We start from the raw sequence: 20,035 nt of genomic DNA, 5'->3' as shown, positions 1-20,035 counted from the left end.
AGTACCATCGCCTAAGATGTGATTCAATAAAAATTTTAAAATTGTAGACAATAACCTTCATGTGTAGCGCGATTTTAGAAACTTTTATTTGGACTAAGCCTTATTAAAGGATAATATATTTGTAACGCGTAAAAAGTGAACGTAAATAAAGGATTTTAATGGAATTGTATTTCACAAGTAATATTATTGATATCCTTCATTCTCTTTTTTCAAACACGCATCCACAGAAACGAAAGCAAGAAGCATAGTAGCAGGTTGAACTTGAAACTTTGTGACGTCAACGATATGTGGCCAATAAGAGTGCCACTTTAGTCATGTATTGGATGAACTACTTGGGATCGGCGAAAATGCTCATCCCTGTGCTAAGGGACCATTATTTATCACCAGGACAGGCCTCGCTTCCAACAACTCAATGTCCAACTCGGTTTCCTTACCATAAGAGAATCAGTTTCATGCTCTTTATAAAAATATTTTTTATCACATTGAATTTGGAAAATTGTTTTTCCATTTCATTTTGTGTAAATGTGTTCTACAGGAAAATGATTTACAGAATTTTACAATGCCTACTGCGCGCATAAGGTAAAGTGACATGATTGTATGTTATTTTATCGAAGTATAAGCATAAAATCACGCACTGAGCCAAAAAGGAAAGACATAATAATAATTGCAGGACCATTATTAACTTCGGAACCAAGATTTAATTCCAGTAGTTACGTTATGATGTTTTGGTACTTAGAACAAAAATAAATTTGTTAGCTCTTTAGGTTATGGTTTATTTCGAGTTAATAAAATGCCAGTTTCGAGTTAATAAAATGCCAGTGTCATTTTAGGCCAGTTTTCCCTACTGCATAAAGTAAATAACTAACTAACTCACTCTATGGCCTATGGAACTCGGAGGTTCAATGCCTCGTTAACAAAAACTCTCCACTGACTTCTACCCTTAGCCAACTGGATAAAGTTTCTACATTGTATTCCTATCTCTGTGAGATTCATCTTAATATTGTCCTCCCATCTGCGCCTATGTATTCTTAATGGTCGTTTTCCGATTGGTCTTCCAGTTAAGACTTTGATAGAGTTTCTACTTCCTTTCATTCTAGCTACATGACCTACCCACCTAAGCCTCCTAAACTTGACGACTCTAACAATGTTGGGTAAACCGTATAAATTATGTAGTTCCTCGTTATGAAGTTTCCGCCATTCCCCATTCCCGTTCCTCTTGGGTCCGAATATTTGTCTCAGGATCTTGTTGTCAAATACTTTCAGTCTATGTTATTCCCTGAGAGTAAGCGACCACGTTTCGCATCCATACAGAACAACATGATTATCATTTTATATATTTCAAGCTTCAAATTCCTCGACAGAATTTGCGACAACAAGAGATTTTGAACCGAATAGTAACACGAATTCCCTGCTTTTAGTCGACGTTTAATTTCTTCGTGAATATGATTTCCGTCTGTTAATATTGATCCTAAATATTTGAAAGTACCCACTTTATTAACAGTATTATTTAATATTTTAACGCATCCACAATTTGCCGTATTACGATCTCGACGCACTTTTATGCCTTTAGTTTTCTCTGCATTCACTTCTAAACTCATGTCCCTGCAAGCGTTTAATAAGATCTCTGCATTTCTTTCTATTGTTCTTCTATCATCCCCTATTAAATTTATATCATCAGCATACGCCATAACCTGGTGAAGGATCCAAAAATGAAAGGAAATGAAATTTTTAAATTTCATGCCCCAAGATTATGCCGGCTAGTCTAAAGGACACGGTGATGATGAGAAATGAGTGAAATGATGGAATGAAGAAAGTGGAAGGAAACGGGAGAACCCCGAGAAACCCCCCTTCACACACGGTGTTTGTCCGCCAAAAAAGTTCACTTGGCGTGGAATGAAATCAAACCAGGAACGCCATGCACCACAGGTGAACGTTCTACCACTGACCCACCGCGGCCCTGGAAACACAAAAAAAAACTAATTCGGTTTTCCATCATCCGACAGTCGAAATATATTACAAAGGGGTACACTATATTTACGGGGGTATTTACATTGTGAAGATTACATTAGTAAAAGTAATTGCATTTCGTTATATAAGTAGTTTTACAATTTAGCATCCCATTACCAAGTATTGAGCTCCCTTGTGGCTTCATATTTAGCGTACGAGTCTTCGGTACAGGAGACCCAGAGTTGATACCCAGTGGAAGCTCGTATGATTCGGATCTCACGTTATGCTGTAGGTCAGAGTCTCATACAGCCTCGCTACTAAAAGAGACACTATACTGTAGTGTAATTTAATACTAGAGCTACAAAATATTGTCTTACCAAGATAAAGTTCTGAATTTGGATATCAAATTAGTTTTATGTTTTTGCTTATTTTCTAACAATGTTCCTTCAGGAATATTTTCACCCTTAGTGTTTCCCAAACGATCCCTGTAGCTAAGTTAAATTAAGATTAGAGATAGATTAAAAGTAGACTGAATTAAAAGTAAATTAAAAGTATACTGAGCTTTTGAAAGCCGAATATTACCGTGGGGGAACTAGACCGGAGCAAGTGGGCGTAGGCCCACTCAGTTTTTGAGTGACAAAAATAATTTAAGGTATGTTTATAATTATTTTTAAAGTTTAAAGAAAACCTTACCTATCATAGTCTAGGTTCTGGCTGGTCCCCCCAACTTTTACGTTCTAGATCCGCCACTGAGCATTAATGTATTTTTTATGGCTTTCAGTTACACTACTCTTCTTGGGCATACTTCGTTTAGCATACAATTCTTGCTTACATTTAAAACAGTACACTTTTGTAGAACTGTCTTTAAAAGGCCGCAACCACTCTATGTATATTGGTTAATTTTCCCACGTCACATTATGCTTCTGCAAGTATATAAATAGCTCGTTTCGAACTCAATCCCACAAGCACCTTTTTTCCTTCTCAAGTGTTTCACCTACAGAGTTCTTCATATTGATATCAAACCAACACACTCGCGGGTCACTATAAATACCACATACTGCGTTTGTGACGACATGACTTGGCACTTATATGGTAAAGAGGTATTGTGTGAGATATGTATAGATAATAATGATTATCATAATGGATTTTATAGGAAGTAGATGGCGCCATCTTCTATTTCATTGGGACATACGACCTTATTCTTCCTTTGCCATTTTCATCCTACCGTATTGGTCTCAAAAAGGTGTGTAATCAATTGAGAAAATATAATGATAGATCTGGTACCAGTTAATAGTGTAAAATGACGAGGCCCTCGTGATCTAAAATCCTGATTCTGATTGATTGGTTTCGAACTCGGAATGCAAGCCATAGATCAACTGACGTCAATCGTCAGTTACGCACTGTTTAAGGTACGTAGTGTTTGTTTCTTAACACTTTGTTAAATTAAATTATATAGAGCATATATATATCTTTTGTGAAAAACGGTGGGAAATTATGTCAGAGGATTTTCAGGAGCATACTCAATGTATTTGAAAGATTATTATTCAAAGATTGACATATTTAGATACGAGTAAGTGTAAAATTTTGCTATTGAAATTTTGACTACTTAAAGATGAGAAAATTATAGTGTACTGGAGGACATGTTGGAACGGCGCTTTGTGAAAAATGTATTCTAGGCTGTTCCATCAGGAACTGTAAGATTTTTTTTTATTAATTATCCAATTGTTAATATTTTTGTACTATTAGATGTATTTTCCTTATTCTTTTCATATTTTTAGTAATATTTATAATAAATAATTTGTTCTTGTTCATTGAAATAGTAGGGTTGTCATTGCTAAGTAACTTCCTGGAACAACTGAGTTAATTTTTAACCTCTTCCTGCATGCTATGTGTTCCAACGTTGAAAAAAAATCGACATGTTGTATCTCGACTAATATTTAGACGTATAAGTCGTAAAAACTATCAAGTTTGCTCTCTCAGGGTCCCATTGGGTTCCAGGGACCTGGCATCAGTTGTTGCCAGCATGCAATTGAGGAATATTTGACTTGGCATCAACCGATGCCAGTACCCTGAGACAAACTGACAAATAATTTGCAATCTTCATCGATGATGACGACGATGATGTGGTGATCTTCCTAAAGGCACATTATATCCGAAGGTACCTGAGCAAGGCGAGTCCATAGTGGTTTGCTATTCCTTCCATGGGATGAAAGTGATGACATCCTCAGAATTGACTCTCATAAATTATAAAATATTTACATTAGTAAAAGTACATTTAATAAAGGTATTACAATTTTAAACAGCTTGCTACATAAAAGTTGACAAATAACATAATCTGTGTATATAAAAAGTTATTTCACTAAAAAGGCACACAAGTCCACTGCAAAATGTTCATGAATAGCATGTTTTTGTTTCTTCCATTGTCTCGCTTGAAAGTTCTTCACATAAACATTTACTAGCTGTATTTTTTCACATTTCTGAACTAATGGCCAATACATACGTCTGTCTGGATATTTTATGTGTCATCATTATATCAATCCCTAAGAATGTTTTTAGTTCATCAGAGTGATCTTGAATGAATGTTTACCTTGTTGCAAAGTATACCGTTGGGTTTCTGTAACAATGTGTTCCATCAATGTCTCAGGGAACAACTGTACAAAGTAATCATATGGGTCGTTTCCGTGAATATTGATATTACGCTGTCCGCTGAAAGGAGGGGCATTATTTGTGTAATCATTGTCTTTACAAGCAAAACCAAATCAAAGAACGTTTTTAAGAATTAGTAGGCACTCTCAAACTAAAAATTGAACTATCTTGTGATGTGGGGCGTCAATTCTCATCAGAGCTACTTAGGGATGTCACCGAAGGCACCTGATTTTCAGGAGCATTTACTATCGTAATTTGTGATTGATCGCTTTGAGAAGCACTCCCTTCAGGGACATTAGGACCGCTGTCATCTTCACATGTTTCAGCAAAATCTTCCTCAAAAGGAGCATGACGCTGATTGTTGGGCGGGAATTCATCTTCATCACTACTGCAGAAGCTGGCCTCAGAGTCTGATGGGACTTCTGAACACAGAAGGCTGGCAATTTCTTCCTGCCTCAATCCTTGAGCCATAGAGAGGCTGTAAAAATAATAAATATTCAAGTACAAGTAGGTAAACATATGATCATTGTAGCTACTAACAAATGTATAGCAATTTCAGTAGCGGATCTAGAAGCTCATAACTACGAGGTCTTGCAGATGCTCTCAGAATGTGACCCATCATCACCTATATGCTACTGCAAGATTTCAAAATTATGGTTATTATAAGTATTTTAACCTCATTTAATTTTGTAGCCTAAAAAACAGGGGAGGCCTAGAACCCCCGGTCCCGGGCTAGATCCGCCACTGAGCATTTTAATTCTAAAACTTGTGTAGAATGAACCTGCCAAAAATAAATAGTCTGTTTGGGAAGGAAGTAGATATCTGACCCTGATCCTCCCATACCCGTAATTGGCTTTAGGTTACAAAATTTAGGTTGATTTGTTTTAGAAATAATCAAACATAATTATTTATATTATTAGGAATATTAGTTGATAATATATTGACCTTTGTACTTGGAAAATATTAAATATTATGTAGGTGCACTACACGGGGGTCAGTAATCTACAATATTGACTTTTATTGCTTGAAATATCTGCTATTATCTAATTTTGCAATGAACAATCGTGAACCAAGTGCTACGTCAAGGATTCGTGCAAGACAATTTCAATATCAGAGAAAATGCTATGTACAATTAAATCTAAAACTACGCACAATTTACTAATAAAGTTTAGGTTTTGCTGGTACAAAGCCCCAAAACACCCCCTCGTTTCCGTACTCTCCTCAGTCTCACGTTTCTACGTGTTTATTATAGAGAAATGCCGTCAGCACATAAGAAGGTAGCATTTTATTGTGATTTATTGGCGACCCCCATGTTACAAGTACAGACTATGACACTGAAAAAACGTTTTATGTGGCTCTGCTATTGTTTCAAATATCTATTGTTACACAATGTAGGCAAGAAATAATATTTAGATACTATTTTATATTTCAAAGCGGTTATCAAGTATATGCGACTTATCAGAACCGTATCTGCACAGAGGGATCATTTGATGCCATTACTTAATTGGTTCATAATTTTCGAAAGGAACGACATATTACAATACACACATAATAATATGAAAAAAGGGATACCATTGTCTCAGAATATGATTTTTACTTACCTCCAGTTCCGACTCTTCCTGATGAAAAACACAATACAAAACGGAGCGACACACATAGTGGCAAAACAAGCAGTTCTCTGAAGCGCGCCAAAATTTTCTACTGGTTGTAGTTGTTCCAGCCATCTAGTGGCGCGTCAAAATATCATCCGGGCAACAAGCGTTGCCAACGAGCAGCGATAGATACTACTTCAATGCAATAAAGTACATTTTTTCCCGCCGAAAGATGTGGCATCAATTGATGCCAAATGCAGGAAGAGGTTAACTTAAGTTTTGTATATTAAAAGTGAGAGTAATGCATTTACATTATCTGGGTGCGCTACGCAGCTTTTTAATACAGTACCGGTGAAAGCTCTCCCCATTTTTTTTCAGGATTATTTCCCCGGAGGACAGGTCTGTATTTTGAAAGTTAGGTATGTACTGTTCTCTTATTCTTTTAAGTACAGATTTTGTTCCCGGGGTGGCCATTCGGGAAGAAAGGGGATTAAGAGTGTTTCGTTGCACGTTCAAATGAATTGTTTTAATTTTCTCTAAACATCTTTCTTTATTAGAAAAGTCGATTGTTTGTACTGAAAAGAGGAAAGGGGAGCATTTATACTTTATGAAGAGTTAAGTTGTAAGCAATATGTATCAGTGGTGGATCCAGGGAGGCGATCGGGGCAATCGCCGCCCTCCCCCAGAAGAGGAAACGTATTTTTCTTTTATATATAAATAAAATCTATTCCAGAGTTTGGAGGTCTTAAAAGTAACTCTAAATAGCAGTATTACAACCTTCCCCCCCAGAAGTCCGTCCTGGATCCTCCTCTGATATGTATAGTACATACCACTTCCAACACAGCGCTAAAGCATTATTTTTAGCGGCATATTACTGTATCTGTCCTCATGCTTCCCGTTATACCTCAACTTCCAAAGTGTAAAGGGACAGAAATATTCGAGATAACCACGCACTCAGATTTCAATTGACAATAATAAGACTAGTGCCTTAGCAAACTGTATTTTGTAGTCTGTGTTTTATTTCTTTTCAATATTTTTGAAAAACTAAATTCAACCACACAATACAACACACAGCGGAAATACAGTCTGGTTTTATTCGTCCATCCATTGTTACTCTACCATGTAAAGGAGATAATTGCTGACAGTGATTGAACCATCAAACCTTTTGTTTTTCGTATTCTTCAGAAGAAAGAATGAAATTATGCTAGATTTGGAAAGAATGCTAGATGCTATGTGCGTGTGAAGTACATCAGATATAGCTCCTACATGCTAAATATGACTTTACTGAGCTCAACAAACTAGAACTAGTCTCTGCAAATGCAAGAAGTTTTGTATTGCTACCCCACGTGTTGCCTTTGAGATTTCGTAAGAAGTTCTAACAGCGGCGGATATTTATATCAACGACCTACAGAATTGTATAAGTAAATCAAATAAGTTATTCTTTGTTCATGATCTCGAAATCCATACGGAAGTTAACTCAGTTCAAAATTGTGAACTGTTACAAGAAAATCTGCATCACATAAGCCGTAGGATTAAAAATAATTACATTGAAGTAAATGCTAACAAATGTAGGGTAATGTCGAATACCAGAAGACAGTCCTGTATTTCATTTGAGTATGTAATTAATGAACAGCCACTATTTAGGAAAGACGTAGTCAAAGACTTAGGCGTGTACTTTGATACGAAACTAATGTTTAGTGTTTATATAGAACATATTACCAACGAGGCATTTCGTAATCTAGGTCTAGTCATAAGGTTAGGTAAAGATTTCGAAAATATCAATACTTTGAAATCATTATACTATGCGTACGTAAGCTCAAAGCTTGAATATCCGTGTACAATTTGTAATTCTCATACCAATAATGATAAGTTCATGCTCGAAAAAAGTCAAGCTAAATTTCTGAGACTTTTAACGTTCAAGGATATAGGTTTTTACCAAAGTAAATTTAGCTCCTCTACCCTGTCTAGCAGCTATAACATGTTAACGTGAAACAAAGAAGACTTGCAAATACTCTTTTATTTATATAATATTTTGCATAAAATGTCGACTAAAAGCAGGGAATTCATATTATTATTCCGTTCAAAATCTCTTGTCGCCGCGAAATCTTTCAAGGAATTTGAAGCTTAAAATACATAAAACGATATTCATGCCTGTTGTTCTATATGGTTCCAAAACATGGTCGCTTACTCCGAAAGAAGAATATAGACTGAAAGTATTTGAGAACAAGATCCTGAGACAAATATTCGGACCCAAGAGGAACGGGAATGGGGAATGGCGGAAACTTCAGAACGAGGAACTACATAATTTATACGGTTTACGAAATATTGTTAGGGTCATCAAGTCTAGAAGGCTTAGGTGTGCAGGTCATGTAGCTAGGATGGAGAAAGTACAAACGCTTTCAAAGTCTTGACTGGAAGACCAATCGGAAAACTACCATTAGGAAGACCTAGGCGCAGATGGGAGGGCAATATTAAGATGGATCTCGCAGAGATAGGAATACAAAGTAGAAACTCGATCCAGGTGGCTAAGGATAGAGTCAGCGGAGAGCTTTGGTGAACGCGGCATTGAACCTCCATGTTCCATAAGCCATATAGTTAGTTAGTTGGGTATAATATTTTGCATTCGAAGTCGGTTGTCCAGAAATTGTATCCAGCTTAACTATATCAGTTCCACCGACTAAAACACGGAACATGAACCATAATTTCTTTAGTATCAATAAGTCACGCACTGACATAATGACTAAATCACCGATCATAAGAATCGGTGCTGCCTACAATAACACAGTCAAATTATGTCCAAAAATTGATGTATGTAAGAACAACATCCGAAATTTTAAGAGATATGTTACATATAATGAAGCAATACGCCAAATAAGTAAACAATAATATTGGTAATCAACACATTATTAGGAATATTATACTTGTACTGTAGTAAGAATTATGTATAGTCCGAACACTGTAATTGGGATTTATCCTGTTGTGTTGTATTTAATAAATAAATAAATATTTGCTTCTAGTTATTTGAGATGATGATTCCAAGTAATATGTTTGTCGAATGTGACATACAGATATTTAAGAATGTTTTGAAGTGACATTGGAAAGTCGAAGAGAGTTAAATGTAAATATTGCGGATTGGGGCTGTTACAGTATTTATGGAGCTTCAGCCCAAAGAAAGTCATTTGAATCTTGTATGAATTTAGCTTAAGCTTCCACTTCAGGCACCTTATAAGACGTTTGTCCAAAGCTAGTTGTAGGTAGTGATGGGTAGTTCCGGAAGGATTCGTTCCGAAAGAACGAATCCTTCAGAGGAATGGACGGATTCAATCTCTGAAAGGAATCGGATTCATTTGGGCGGATTCACTCACGGGATGGATTTACGGATGGGACAAAAACAGTAGTAAAGAATAGACCGATACTTCACAACAGAGAAGCAAATGAATCACACAAGCAATCTTACGCGCTCTCGTGTCACTTTTCCGCAATATTCTAACCATTGCAACTGCTGTCCCAACTGGAGGAGAGGGGGAGATCGGTTGCTAGTCTTATCACTATTTTTTTTCTTTCTTTTTGCTGTTACTTTTTTACAGGTGTTCAGCGTTACCAGGTCTATAGATTTTTATTGCAAAATGGATAATAAAACTATTTACTGTAACACACAAACTCTTATTCAATATATTCTGATGTAATGTCCATATAACACTATATTAATATAAAATTTGCAATTGGTTGTTTGATTAGGTTTTAATGCTTATTTCAACACACACCAAGATAATATGAAATAGGATTTAATGGACAAGATGGGACTTCTATCCAAGGCAAATATCCTCACCGGGATCAAACCCGGGACCACTTACAAAAATAGTTTAGAGTTGGGTTTAAAATCTCGAATGTATCATATTAGACATGAATAAGCAATTATAGGTTTGCTATTAATTAAGAATTAACTTGAAGAACTGATGATTATATTGTTACTTGCTTCCATATTTTAAAAATACTTCACCTAGGTCCAAGGGCGCCGATTTCTCTAACTTTGGGAGGGTCCCATACAGATGTGTGGTTGCAGACAAGGGTCTAAAAAGGTATATACGAGAATTTTAAGAGAAATTTAATTTAAATTATACCAAATATTGCATATTCATAAAAAAATACATGTAACAATACATGTGAAAATAAAAAATTCATATTCATAAAAATACATGGGGCCAACATAAGCATTTGGGGTCCCGAGCCCCCAGAATCGGAGACCTTGTTTTGATCCACAATACCTTTCTTGGGCACGACCTTTAATCAACGTTAATTAGCTATACTTTTTATAAAATAGTGGGCATGGTGCCTCAGATGTAAAATAGGGACATAGTAAAGCGCTTACCTCTGGTGTGCAGGGTCCCTGGTTCGATCACGGGCCAAGTGTGTTTGTGTTGGACAACATTGTGTCCGTGGATTTCCTTGGGTATTTCCGTTTTCCAGGGCCGGATTAAGGGGAGGCTTAGGAGGGCTATAGCCCTGGGCATCCTCTCTGATTAATATCTCAACTGGCTATCTAAAAAGAATAATGAAGATACAATCATCATCATCAAAACAAAATATGACCAGAAATATGAAACATATTCATTTAACTTTCCTACTGTACTTTTACAAAAATGTATTAAGTGAAGTCAACAACGGCCACATATGGGCCTCCAGATGGGTTAATCCAGCTCTGCCGTTTTCTCCCACTTTCTGATTTCACCAATTCTTCCACTATCATTCACTTGCTTTAACCATCGCCTCCTTTAGCCTAAAAGGCATAATAGTGGATATTAAACTGAAATGAAATTTTTTTATCAGATAATTCATGATAAGGGCACTCATCTATTAAGATGCTGAAGGAATCCAATTGTTGTTGCGCTTATTGTCATCAAAGAGGACCTTGTTGTTTCACAATCAGCATTAAAAAATGGAATTAAATTCTAAACCAGACTAGGGAATGATATGTCATCTGTGTTTAGCAAATACAAGCTATAAAAAAATGGAACCTAAACCTTACAAATTCTCCCCCTTCTGGCATTCATCCAGAAAATTTTCTCCGAAAGGGTAAGATCAAAATGTGACTATTTCCTAAAGGTCATGCCCTACACAAGAATGATATGAAATAGTGATTTACTTACCTTATCCCTTTCCCTCTCGAGCTCATTCGTGGCTAAGCGGTTATCGTACGCTCCTTTGGCGTGGAAAACCCGGGTTCGATTCCCGGCGGAAGTTTATGTAGTTCGGATTCCACATTAATCAATAGGTCCCGTCTCATATAACCTAGCTACTGAAAGGGACGATAAACTCAACACACTCAACTCCTTTTCCCTCTCCCTGAGAAATATGTGTGAAAGAAACTCTGCTTATGAGTTCCCATAATTCACCACACTTCTTTCATACTTTTGCGGAAAGGGTATTTAGCTTCTCTTTCAGCACCGAAGATATTAATGTATGTGACGTGGGTCTACAATTTAATGACAAATCCGAATCACACGAAAAAATGAAAATGAAATCTTTCAGTTTTACGTCCCACGATTATGCCGGTGAGGCTAAAGGACACGGTGATTATAAGCAATGAATAAAATGGTGGAATGAAGAAAGTGGGAGGAAACGGGAGAACCCCGAGAAAACCCACGAGCACGGTGTGTGTGCACCACCAAGTCCACACGGCGCAAAGTGGGATCGAACCAGGAACCCCAAGCAGAAGAGGTGAACGCTCTACCACTGAGCCACCGCACCCCCCTCGAAATACAACTCGAGTATCCCGCGAGGAGAACCAAAATTGCGCGTCACGTTTATTATTATTATTATTATTATTATTATTATTATTATTATTATTATTATTATAATTATTATTATTATTATTATTATTATTATTATTATTATTATTATTATTATTATTATACAGTTTAATACAAAAAATATGTAATTCTCAAAATCAGGATAGACAATTGCCCCTTGCCCTCCCCAAATGACCCTCCTACACAAGGAAGCCCGAGACTTCGTTTGATGTTGCTGGTATTACGTATTTAAATAAATAGTAAGAATGAAAATAACAAACATTTATTTTTTTGGCGTTTAATAGTCATGTAAAAAAAATGAGAAGAAAAAGAAGACCACTTGTTACTCTTTAACAGTTTCAAGGTGAACTCTTAGGCCTACCGCTCACTGGCGACAAAACAGTTGCGCAACTATCTCGTTGCTGTCGCCTGCAGTCAGCAACTTCACAGAGACAAAACAGTTTTGTTGCCAAACCCTCGCTCACTGGTGACGGCAACAGAAAAGTTGCCCAGCATTTGATATCACAATTTACGTAATCGGCAATCAGAACAGTTCACATAATCGCTGGTTTCGGGCATTTAAAAAAATAAAAACTACCGCCCATTAAAAATGGTTAAATAAATCAATTTCAATAAATGAAATAAGACCTGCTTGGACTAATTTCAAAGACCTGCTTTTCTACTAATTTCAAGACGCTCAATCCAATAGAACTATTTTCTTCACATGTCCCTCTCTGGGGTCTCGAGAAAAATAATCTCAAAATTGGGTGGATTGAGCGTTCTCAAATTAGTACGAAAGATCTATTAGACATGTACCCTATCGTGGGCACCTTTACCATTTGCATATGAGGGTTTTTTTTTTTTTTTTAATCAATTCACACTCGGAATTAGTGCACAAGTTTTCGGGCGTGTTAAAGGTGTATAAGTTCAAAAAAGTCATGAGTGGAACTAACAATGCGGAACTAAATAATTTGAAAAGATTAACAATGAGGACGGAGGATGGACTCAGACGACATAACATTATTATAACAAGATCTTCTAAAATGTTCTTGCAATTTTTAGAAGTAACGGGCCATGGCTCCCCAGCAAATTATTCTAATTACGCCAATGCTATCAAACTTTAGAAGTAGAAGGCAGCGTCAACAGGGGCGTCATTTCAGACTTCGCTTGAGGGGGGCGAGCACCACCGACAAAAGACTTTCACGTTTTGTACTAGTATGTTAGTAGACAATTGATTAAAGTATATATGTATTCCTCAAACTCTTGGGGGGCAATTGACCCCTCCTGCCCCCCTAAATGACGTCCCTGAGCGTCAACGAGTGACAAAAATAACAGCATTGTGTAAGCTAATACGAACGGGAACAATTATTCGAATCAAAAGATAACAAGAATAACGAAAATATAAAACGACTGGAAATAACTAACAGTACGAAATTAACAAAAGCTGCAATCCGACAACACTGTACCGTAACTGTACTTTCAGGTGTTCTACGTATAGCAATAAAATAAAAATTGGCTTTCTTCGTTCTTCCCGCATATTCTTCACGTTTTAAAATCGGCCATTTTTATACTGTACACTTTTTTATATTTGAAATGGAAAGAAAATTGAGAATGATAATTTTATCTGTATTTTTTTCTAGTTGTGGGAAATTAATGAAATTAGTGGTGTGTAGTGACAGTAATATGTCATTATCGATATACCTGTGTTGTTTCTTTCTTGACTGAAATGGACATTCTAGTTTCTTATAACAGCGAAACACACTTCCTTCCACAACTTCTTCTTTACATATATTTCTTCTTTAACGCAAGGCGTTTCTCTATTTCCTCTTTAACGCTAGGCGTTTCTTTATTTCCTCAATCAATTTTTCATAGTCTTTATCACTAACATGCTAGTCACTAATCAAAGAATGTATTATTTTCTATTGCGAACACTTATTTTCACGCGCTACACACGGAACGAACTGTTACGTGAAAAAACCTGTAGAAAACACATATTTTTTACCTTTCTACTTGGAGGTACCTCAGCAACTTTTCTGTCGCCGTCGCCTCAGTGGGCGGACTCCCATAAGACTCAATGCATTTTTAGATGTTGCGCAACTGTTCCGTCGCCGAGCTGTTGCCCTGCTGTCGCCCTGCTTGGCGACACCTCGGTAACTTTTCTGTCGCCGTCGCCTCAGTGAGCGGACTCCCATAAGACTCAATGCATTTAGCCAGAGCAACAAGATAGTTGCCCGACAAAAAGTTGCCAGTGAGCGGTAGGCCTTAGCAAAACGCTTTAATAAAACAGTAAACTTCAAAGAAACAAACAATATTTGTATCTGGTCTTGTCCTATGTGCAATATTATCTCTGCCTTATCAGGAAAAAATGGAACCTTCTGAACATGTTTCAAAACACTGCAATCCCTCCTTTTGCTTCTACTCATTCCAATTTCCTTCACCACCACACTGCAGCAACTTCTCAGGCGATAAGAGTTGTTTGGCAACTTAAGGTGAAAGGAAGAATTGAATTGGAGAGCCATGCTTCATCGGAACCAAAGGATTCGATCCAGAGAGGAACGAATCCTTGTTTGGGAGAATCAAATCGAAAAAACTATGGAATCATTTAACTTTGCGGAACCAAAGGATTCGGTCCGGAGGAACGAATCCTTCTTCGGAACGGATTCAAAGGAATTGATTCCGGGAAAGGAACCAAACTGCCCATCACTAGATCTTTCAGTGTTCTCAAGTAACAAATTACTAAGGGATACCAGGAATCACGAGTAATGACTCATACTGGTTCCCTCCTCCAAAAAAATAAAAAAGAAATGCGCCCTTGTACTTAAAGATAAGGTTTCACGGAGCTTTCACTAATTAATATATTGTTTTGATTTCACGAATCTACCTTGTGTTCGAAAGTATGAAAGAAGAATTTCTAACAAACGTTAAATATTAAAACATTACTCGACTAGAATGGTGAATACTAATTTAAATAGTTTCTCTGTCTTGCTCCAAATGTGTTATTATGCTGACAATGCGTGCAGTTGTTCTCAATGGGATTCAATATCATTATTCTGCCATCTATGCAGAATACGGAGAACTACATACGAAGAAGGAAAGATGTATTAAATGCGTAAGAAACTAGTATTTTACGCAATCGCTTCTTCCTTCTTTGTAATAATCAACATGTATAACTATTCTAACTTTGTTATAAACTCTATTATTCTGAAGTTTCTCTCCTTATTGAACTTCCAATTACAGGAGGTGTAGGAAACGGGTACTGGGTAAAAATCTAGGTACCGATTCATACTGAACTAAGACTTCGATACGATTTCTCTTTCAGCATCCATTTATACCAGCGAACAGTGTAGCCAGGTTCTTGCTGGTAAAAAAAAAAAAAAAAAAAAAAAAAACCTCTAACGAGTGTCAAATATCCCTCATTTTGGAAAAATATGCCTAAGTTTAGTATGAAAAGATATTGCATAGAAAAATAACACACGAGAGGGGTGGGGCACTGAATCCGAACCCTTCATTCCAAAACTGCGTAACTCTTTTCGAATAATATATCAGTGTTTTGTCTGCACCAGGGATACATTGAAATCGAAATTTCCATATTATTAAATAACATGATAAAACAATTCTCCCCATAATTTTCATCAAAACTATTCCATTTTGATGCAATGTGTCGTTAATTCTTCGAGGCATCCAACTTATAGACCTATGTATTATGTGCTCTGACTTCGAATATGGTGTATATTTTTCCTGTGACTTTTTAATCATCTTCACTGCTTTTTCAGATAATAAATAATGAAGAGGTGAGTTTAGCTTCCATCGAATTAAGATCCGCTAAAATTTCTTTTAAATTTTGCGAATTGTATGAAACATGAAATTTACTCTTATCGTTTAATGGTACTTTTGTTTTGGATTAGGGTCACCATGACTCAGTGGTAGAGCATTCATTTCTCATTTCTCATCATCACCATCTTCCTTAGCCTCGTTGTGTAACGTGGGACATTGAACTATAAATTTCATTTGATTTGTTTTGGATTGAAATTAATCAAAGGAAATTCTCTAATCTTCCGAAAGCATGTTATATATAATTTTAGATTCCCGATGGGGACACTCGGTCGAAAAAGTCTAAAAGGCTTTTTCAGGCCAGCCAGCCTGATTGAGGTTTTCCTGATTTTTCCTCATTCATACCAGGCAAATGCCGGTGTGGTACCCAACTTATAGGTCCCAGGTCGCTTCCTTCCTTCCCCCATCTTTCTTCCTTTCCTTTTCCCGGGTAGTGAACTCGCCGAGGAACGTCATCCCTCAAGACATGAAGGGCTAAATGGTCTTAGATGCCGAAAGCCCAGAAATCTAAATCCTAAGTCACTAAATATAATTTTAGTTTTTTAAAATTTTTTTAATTGCCAATTTTCATAAGATATTGTGTGTTTTCTTTCAGATATCCTAGTGAGGTCTATTATTATTGGTTGACATCAGACCCCAGTTTTAAGATAGTGCTTTACGGTCTCGTTCGTTTCTTAAAAACAATATTGAAACAGTATGTTCTCTGATGGTTGGGTTTAAAATTGGTGAAGGGTATTGCGATAAAAATGTTCTATTGAAAAAATGACTTTCTTTTATATCTTCTTGTATGATATTGTATTTTATTGAGTTCAGTGTATCAAACATAAGAGCAAATTGCACCATGCTACAGAACATTGAGAAAATATTAATCTGATGAGTGCACATTGTCTAGGTATTTTCACAATGTTTCACAATGACAGCATCAACTAGGTTCAGAGGAAGTTCAAGAAATAAGCTAGTATTACCTATAGAAATAATAGTAATAATATGCTGCTTCCGCTAACTATTCGAACATATTCATATCATATGTTTTTAATAGTAAGCAAAAAAGTAGTACTGTGACACTATTGTATATGTGCATAAGAAAGTTACATGCAATACTAGTTGCAAGGCTATATCAAACGAATATTTCTGCTTTATAGACAGTACATTTTATGCAGATACTTTAACAGGTAAATGCCGTTACACTTACAAGATTCTACTCGATACATACAACTTATTTCTAGGATATTTTATGTATATTAATGGCAAGATGCTTAAATGCTCCCTTGAGAGTCTGAGTTCGATTGCGAATTGAATCAGTGTTGCCCCACGGTTCACAAGAAGCATGAATGATATTGTATCTTACAACCACGATGGTAAAAGAAGACACGTTCATTTAATTGACAAATGAAACACAGAAGGACATTCATCGTTTCTTTATATTCTATAAAGTATTCTGAATGAAGATCCTAATGGATATGCAGCATTCTTTCCAAGGGCATTCCAATAGTCGATTACTAAAGAATATCATAAGAACCTAATTGATTCAGGGTTCAAAACTAGATTTCATTTTGTGCACGTCCAAAGTAAATTACTAAACTATTCGCTTACGAAAATTATCTAAAATATCCCCCTGCAATGCTAGTTTTAGATTGATTAGATTTCCGGATCATTTTCAAAATCCAATAAATCCATTACGACATGAATATCCTTGCTCCTCCTCCGAAAAAACTGTAAATCAATGTCATATTCATATATAAATTATTAGGTTAACAAAAAATCAAAACTCGATACACCCCACATAGGAATAAAATTGTATAATGAACTTTCAATTTCTGTTAAATAAATGACAAATTCCCAATGTTAAAATGCTGACAAAATTATTTATACATAAGCATCTGTTCTATAGCACAGTGAAATATATAAAGAAAACTGAAACAGAAACAAACTATTTGCTAAGCAAAACAATATATTCACATAATAAACTACATACTACTACGTTCGGAACTTCAATAATATATTACTTGTTGCTCATAGGCACGAACTGACTATTTGTTATTCAACGAGTAAGAAAAAAAATCATTTTTCTACTTGTTAATAAATTTGTTGATTTTCCAATCTCGAATCCAAGATCTTCACACGATATATACTATATGACCTGTGCTGGCTTCTCTCAAATTTACAAAATTTACAGGAAGCCATGCATGTTACACAGCACTTTTCACGACACCGATCTCAACGAGGACCATGAATATTTAAGGCCAGTGTTCATCACTATTCTTTTAGTTAAATCTCTACTTCACTCCCTCTTTTACCTTCAACTAAGCTGGTCCTTATCTTATTGAGTCTATTTATTTATTTATTTATTTATTATTGGCCTTTTTTTTATTTAACTTAACTCAGTTTTATTTATGCGCAAGAATAACCTTTCCATTACTTACGTTCCGTGTGAGTCTTCAGTTCTCATCCCCACTTATATTCCGTTGTTTAAAATTTAAAATAATTGATAAATTTAGAGTCTATTATCTGAGCTAATACGACTGATGGTCATTTCAGCACAATATAGAAGAATACGTAATGGTACACTCCTGATCATACAAAACTAGACTGCCTTTCAAAGTAAACTGAAGCTAGATCCTTAGGTCCCATAAATCTGTTTTCCCTCCATTCTGTTACAGATGAATATGCGTGTTTTATTATAATTAAACCATTTGGATATTGCCTCCAACTAAAAATTCAGTTTCAAAGGTAACGAGAGGGTGTAGAAGGCTGTGTGCTAGTCTCTGTTGCGAATATAAGGTTTTTGGTAAAACAGGAAACTAGGGAAATTTTCTATGAGCGAGGAAGATTGAGTTTATTCGTGCTCAAAATTCCGAGAACCAAAATTTGTTTTATTGGTTACCACCGTTGAAGTCTCCGTTCCTAGTGCGAAAATGGTTTATGACTCGATACGCCACTGCTTCCGATCCTGGTATGACGTGACGTATGTGAAGTAAATGGACGAACGGATAGGGATTCCTTCCTCTATGTAATGAAGCAGAAATATGAACTATATAAACCATATGACGTTAAAAGAATGTCTGACACTTTAGTAAGCGGTTTGAAAAATTTAGTTGGGTTGATTGGGTTTCGAACCCAAGATATTTTAATTGGAGTATTACGTAATATTAAAAGAAAATTTGAAGACTGATTTCACGTTAAAAGAAATCCGATCTCCCAGCGGTATTCCAGGGCTTTAGGAAGATAAGATCCCCCTAAACCATGAGACCAAACGAAACTTTATTTTATTCCTGTAGTGTATTTGCACAGTCACATGCTGCACTGCTGAAAAAGAATTTTGCTCTTATTTCTGGTCTGTAGGGACGAAGTTTCGTGAAAATTGGAAAATAATAATAAAAGAAATGATGAGAAAATGAAATGACTAATTTTAATAAGAATTTTGACTAAAGGTTGTGAAACTCAGTTTAATTCAGTCCGTGATAGATTGAACTAAAAACTTCCTGCACTCTTTAATTACCTTAATCTATCAAACCGTTATTAAAAATAATTTTTAAAAAATAGTATTATTGATGTCAGGGATAGAACAACTTGTTTATAAAAGAAAAAGCTCCCTAATTTGAGACAACAGTAAACTAATAAACTTTAATAAGTATTTTTTTTTAAAAAAAGTTGAAAATGATCGAGTATAATGTAAATTAACATTGAATTTAGAATTTGTACCAACAAATATAAAAAGTAAGGAATAAGGCCTTAGTACCGCCATTACTTTAATAAAATAAATTACATTTTTCTTTTTTGTTGACCTATAGTTTGAATGGATTTTTATAGTTGATCTCACATATAAACAAATCGTTTTTCATAACCAGTCCTAAGTGAAAGTCATTTTAGTTTATCCTTACATAATCAGCTTTTATAATCATCATGAATACAAAAATAGTTAATTTACATCACATTTGACAATATTTGTTCACTTAATATGGTTTGATGAACCTATAGTTAATGTCGATCAGCTGATACCTTGTTATTGTTAATGACGTTGCCAAATTTATTCAGTATAGAATGTTATAGTTTCTCGGGAATTTAAATTTAAATAAATACGATCTAGGCTGAGTCAAATTTAGAAAATAAGTGGAATAATCTAGAATACGTGGAATAAATGAAATGGATCATGACTAGACTTCAGATTTTTGCATACTTGCTTGTTTTTTCCCGATGTGACATTGATGTGCTCTTTAAGTTGAAATTCGT

At 35.7% G+C, this 20,035-nt stretch overlaps 2 protein-coding genes across 2 annotated transcripts in view; one reads left to right on the top strand and one right to left on the bottom strand.

The window, feature by feature from the left end:
* LOC145682543 (protein prune homolog 2-like) overlaps positions 1–20,035 on the top strand; it is a 244,463-nt gene that overhangs the window by 148,739 nt on the left and 75,689 nt on the right. The window lies entirely within an intron of this gene.
* On the bottom strand, positions 4,777–6,450 carry LOC145665711 (uncharacterized). Its single transcript, XM_081732862.1, has 2 exons — positions 6,195–6,450; positions 4,777–5,071 (listed from the first exon to the last, which is right to left on the bottom strand). Exons 1-2 carry the CDS (start codon positions 6,248–6,250, stop codon positions 4,777–4,779), a joined length of 351 nt encoding a protein of 116 aa, XP_081588988.1. The 5' UTR covers positions 6,251–6,450.

The sequence above is a fragment of the Thermobia domestica genome, chromosome 1, assembly GCF_964235325.1.
Source record: "Thermobia domestica chromosome 1, izTheDome1.hap1.1, whole genome shotgun sequence".
Lineage (NCBI taxonomy): Eukaryota > Metazoa > Arthropoda > Insecta > Zygentoma > Lepismatidae > Thermobia > Thermobia domestica.
This window is presented reverse-complemented; position numbering and strand designations above follow the sequence as displayed.

What these genes read in the sequence shown, in the direction of transcription:
- LOC145665711 (XM_081732862.1), bottom strand. Translation starts at nt 6,250, where the DNA reads ATGTGTGTCGCTCCGTTTTGTATTGTGTTTTTCATCAGGAAGAGTCGG. An exon ending in AGGAAGAGTCGGAACTGGAG is followed by an intron (nt 5,072 to 6,194) that starts GTAAGTAAAAAT and finishes TTATTTTTACAG; the next exon opens with CCTCTCTATGGCTCAAGGAT.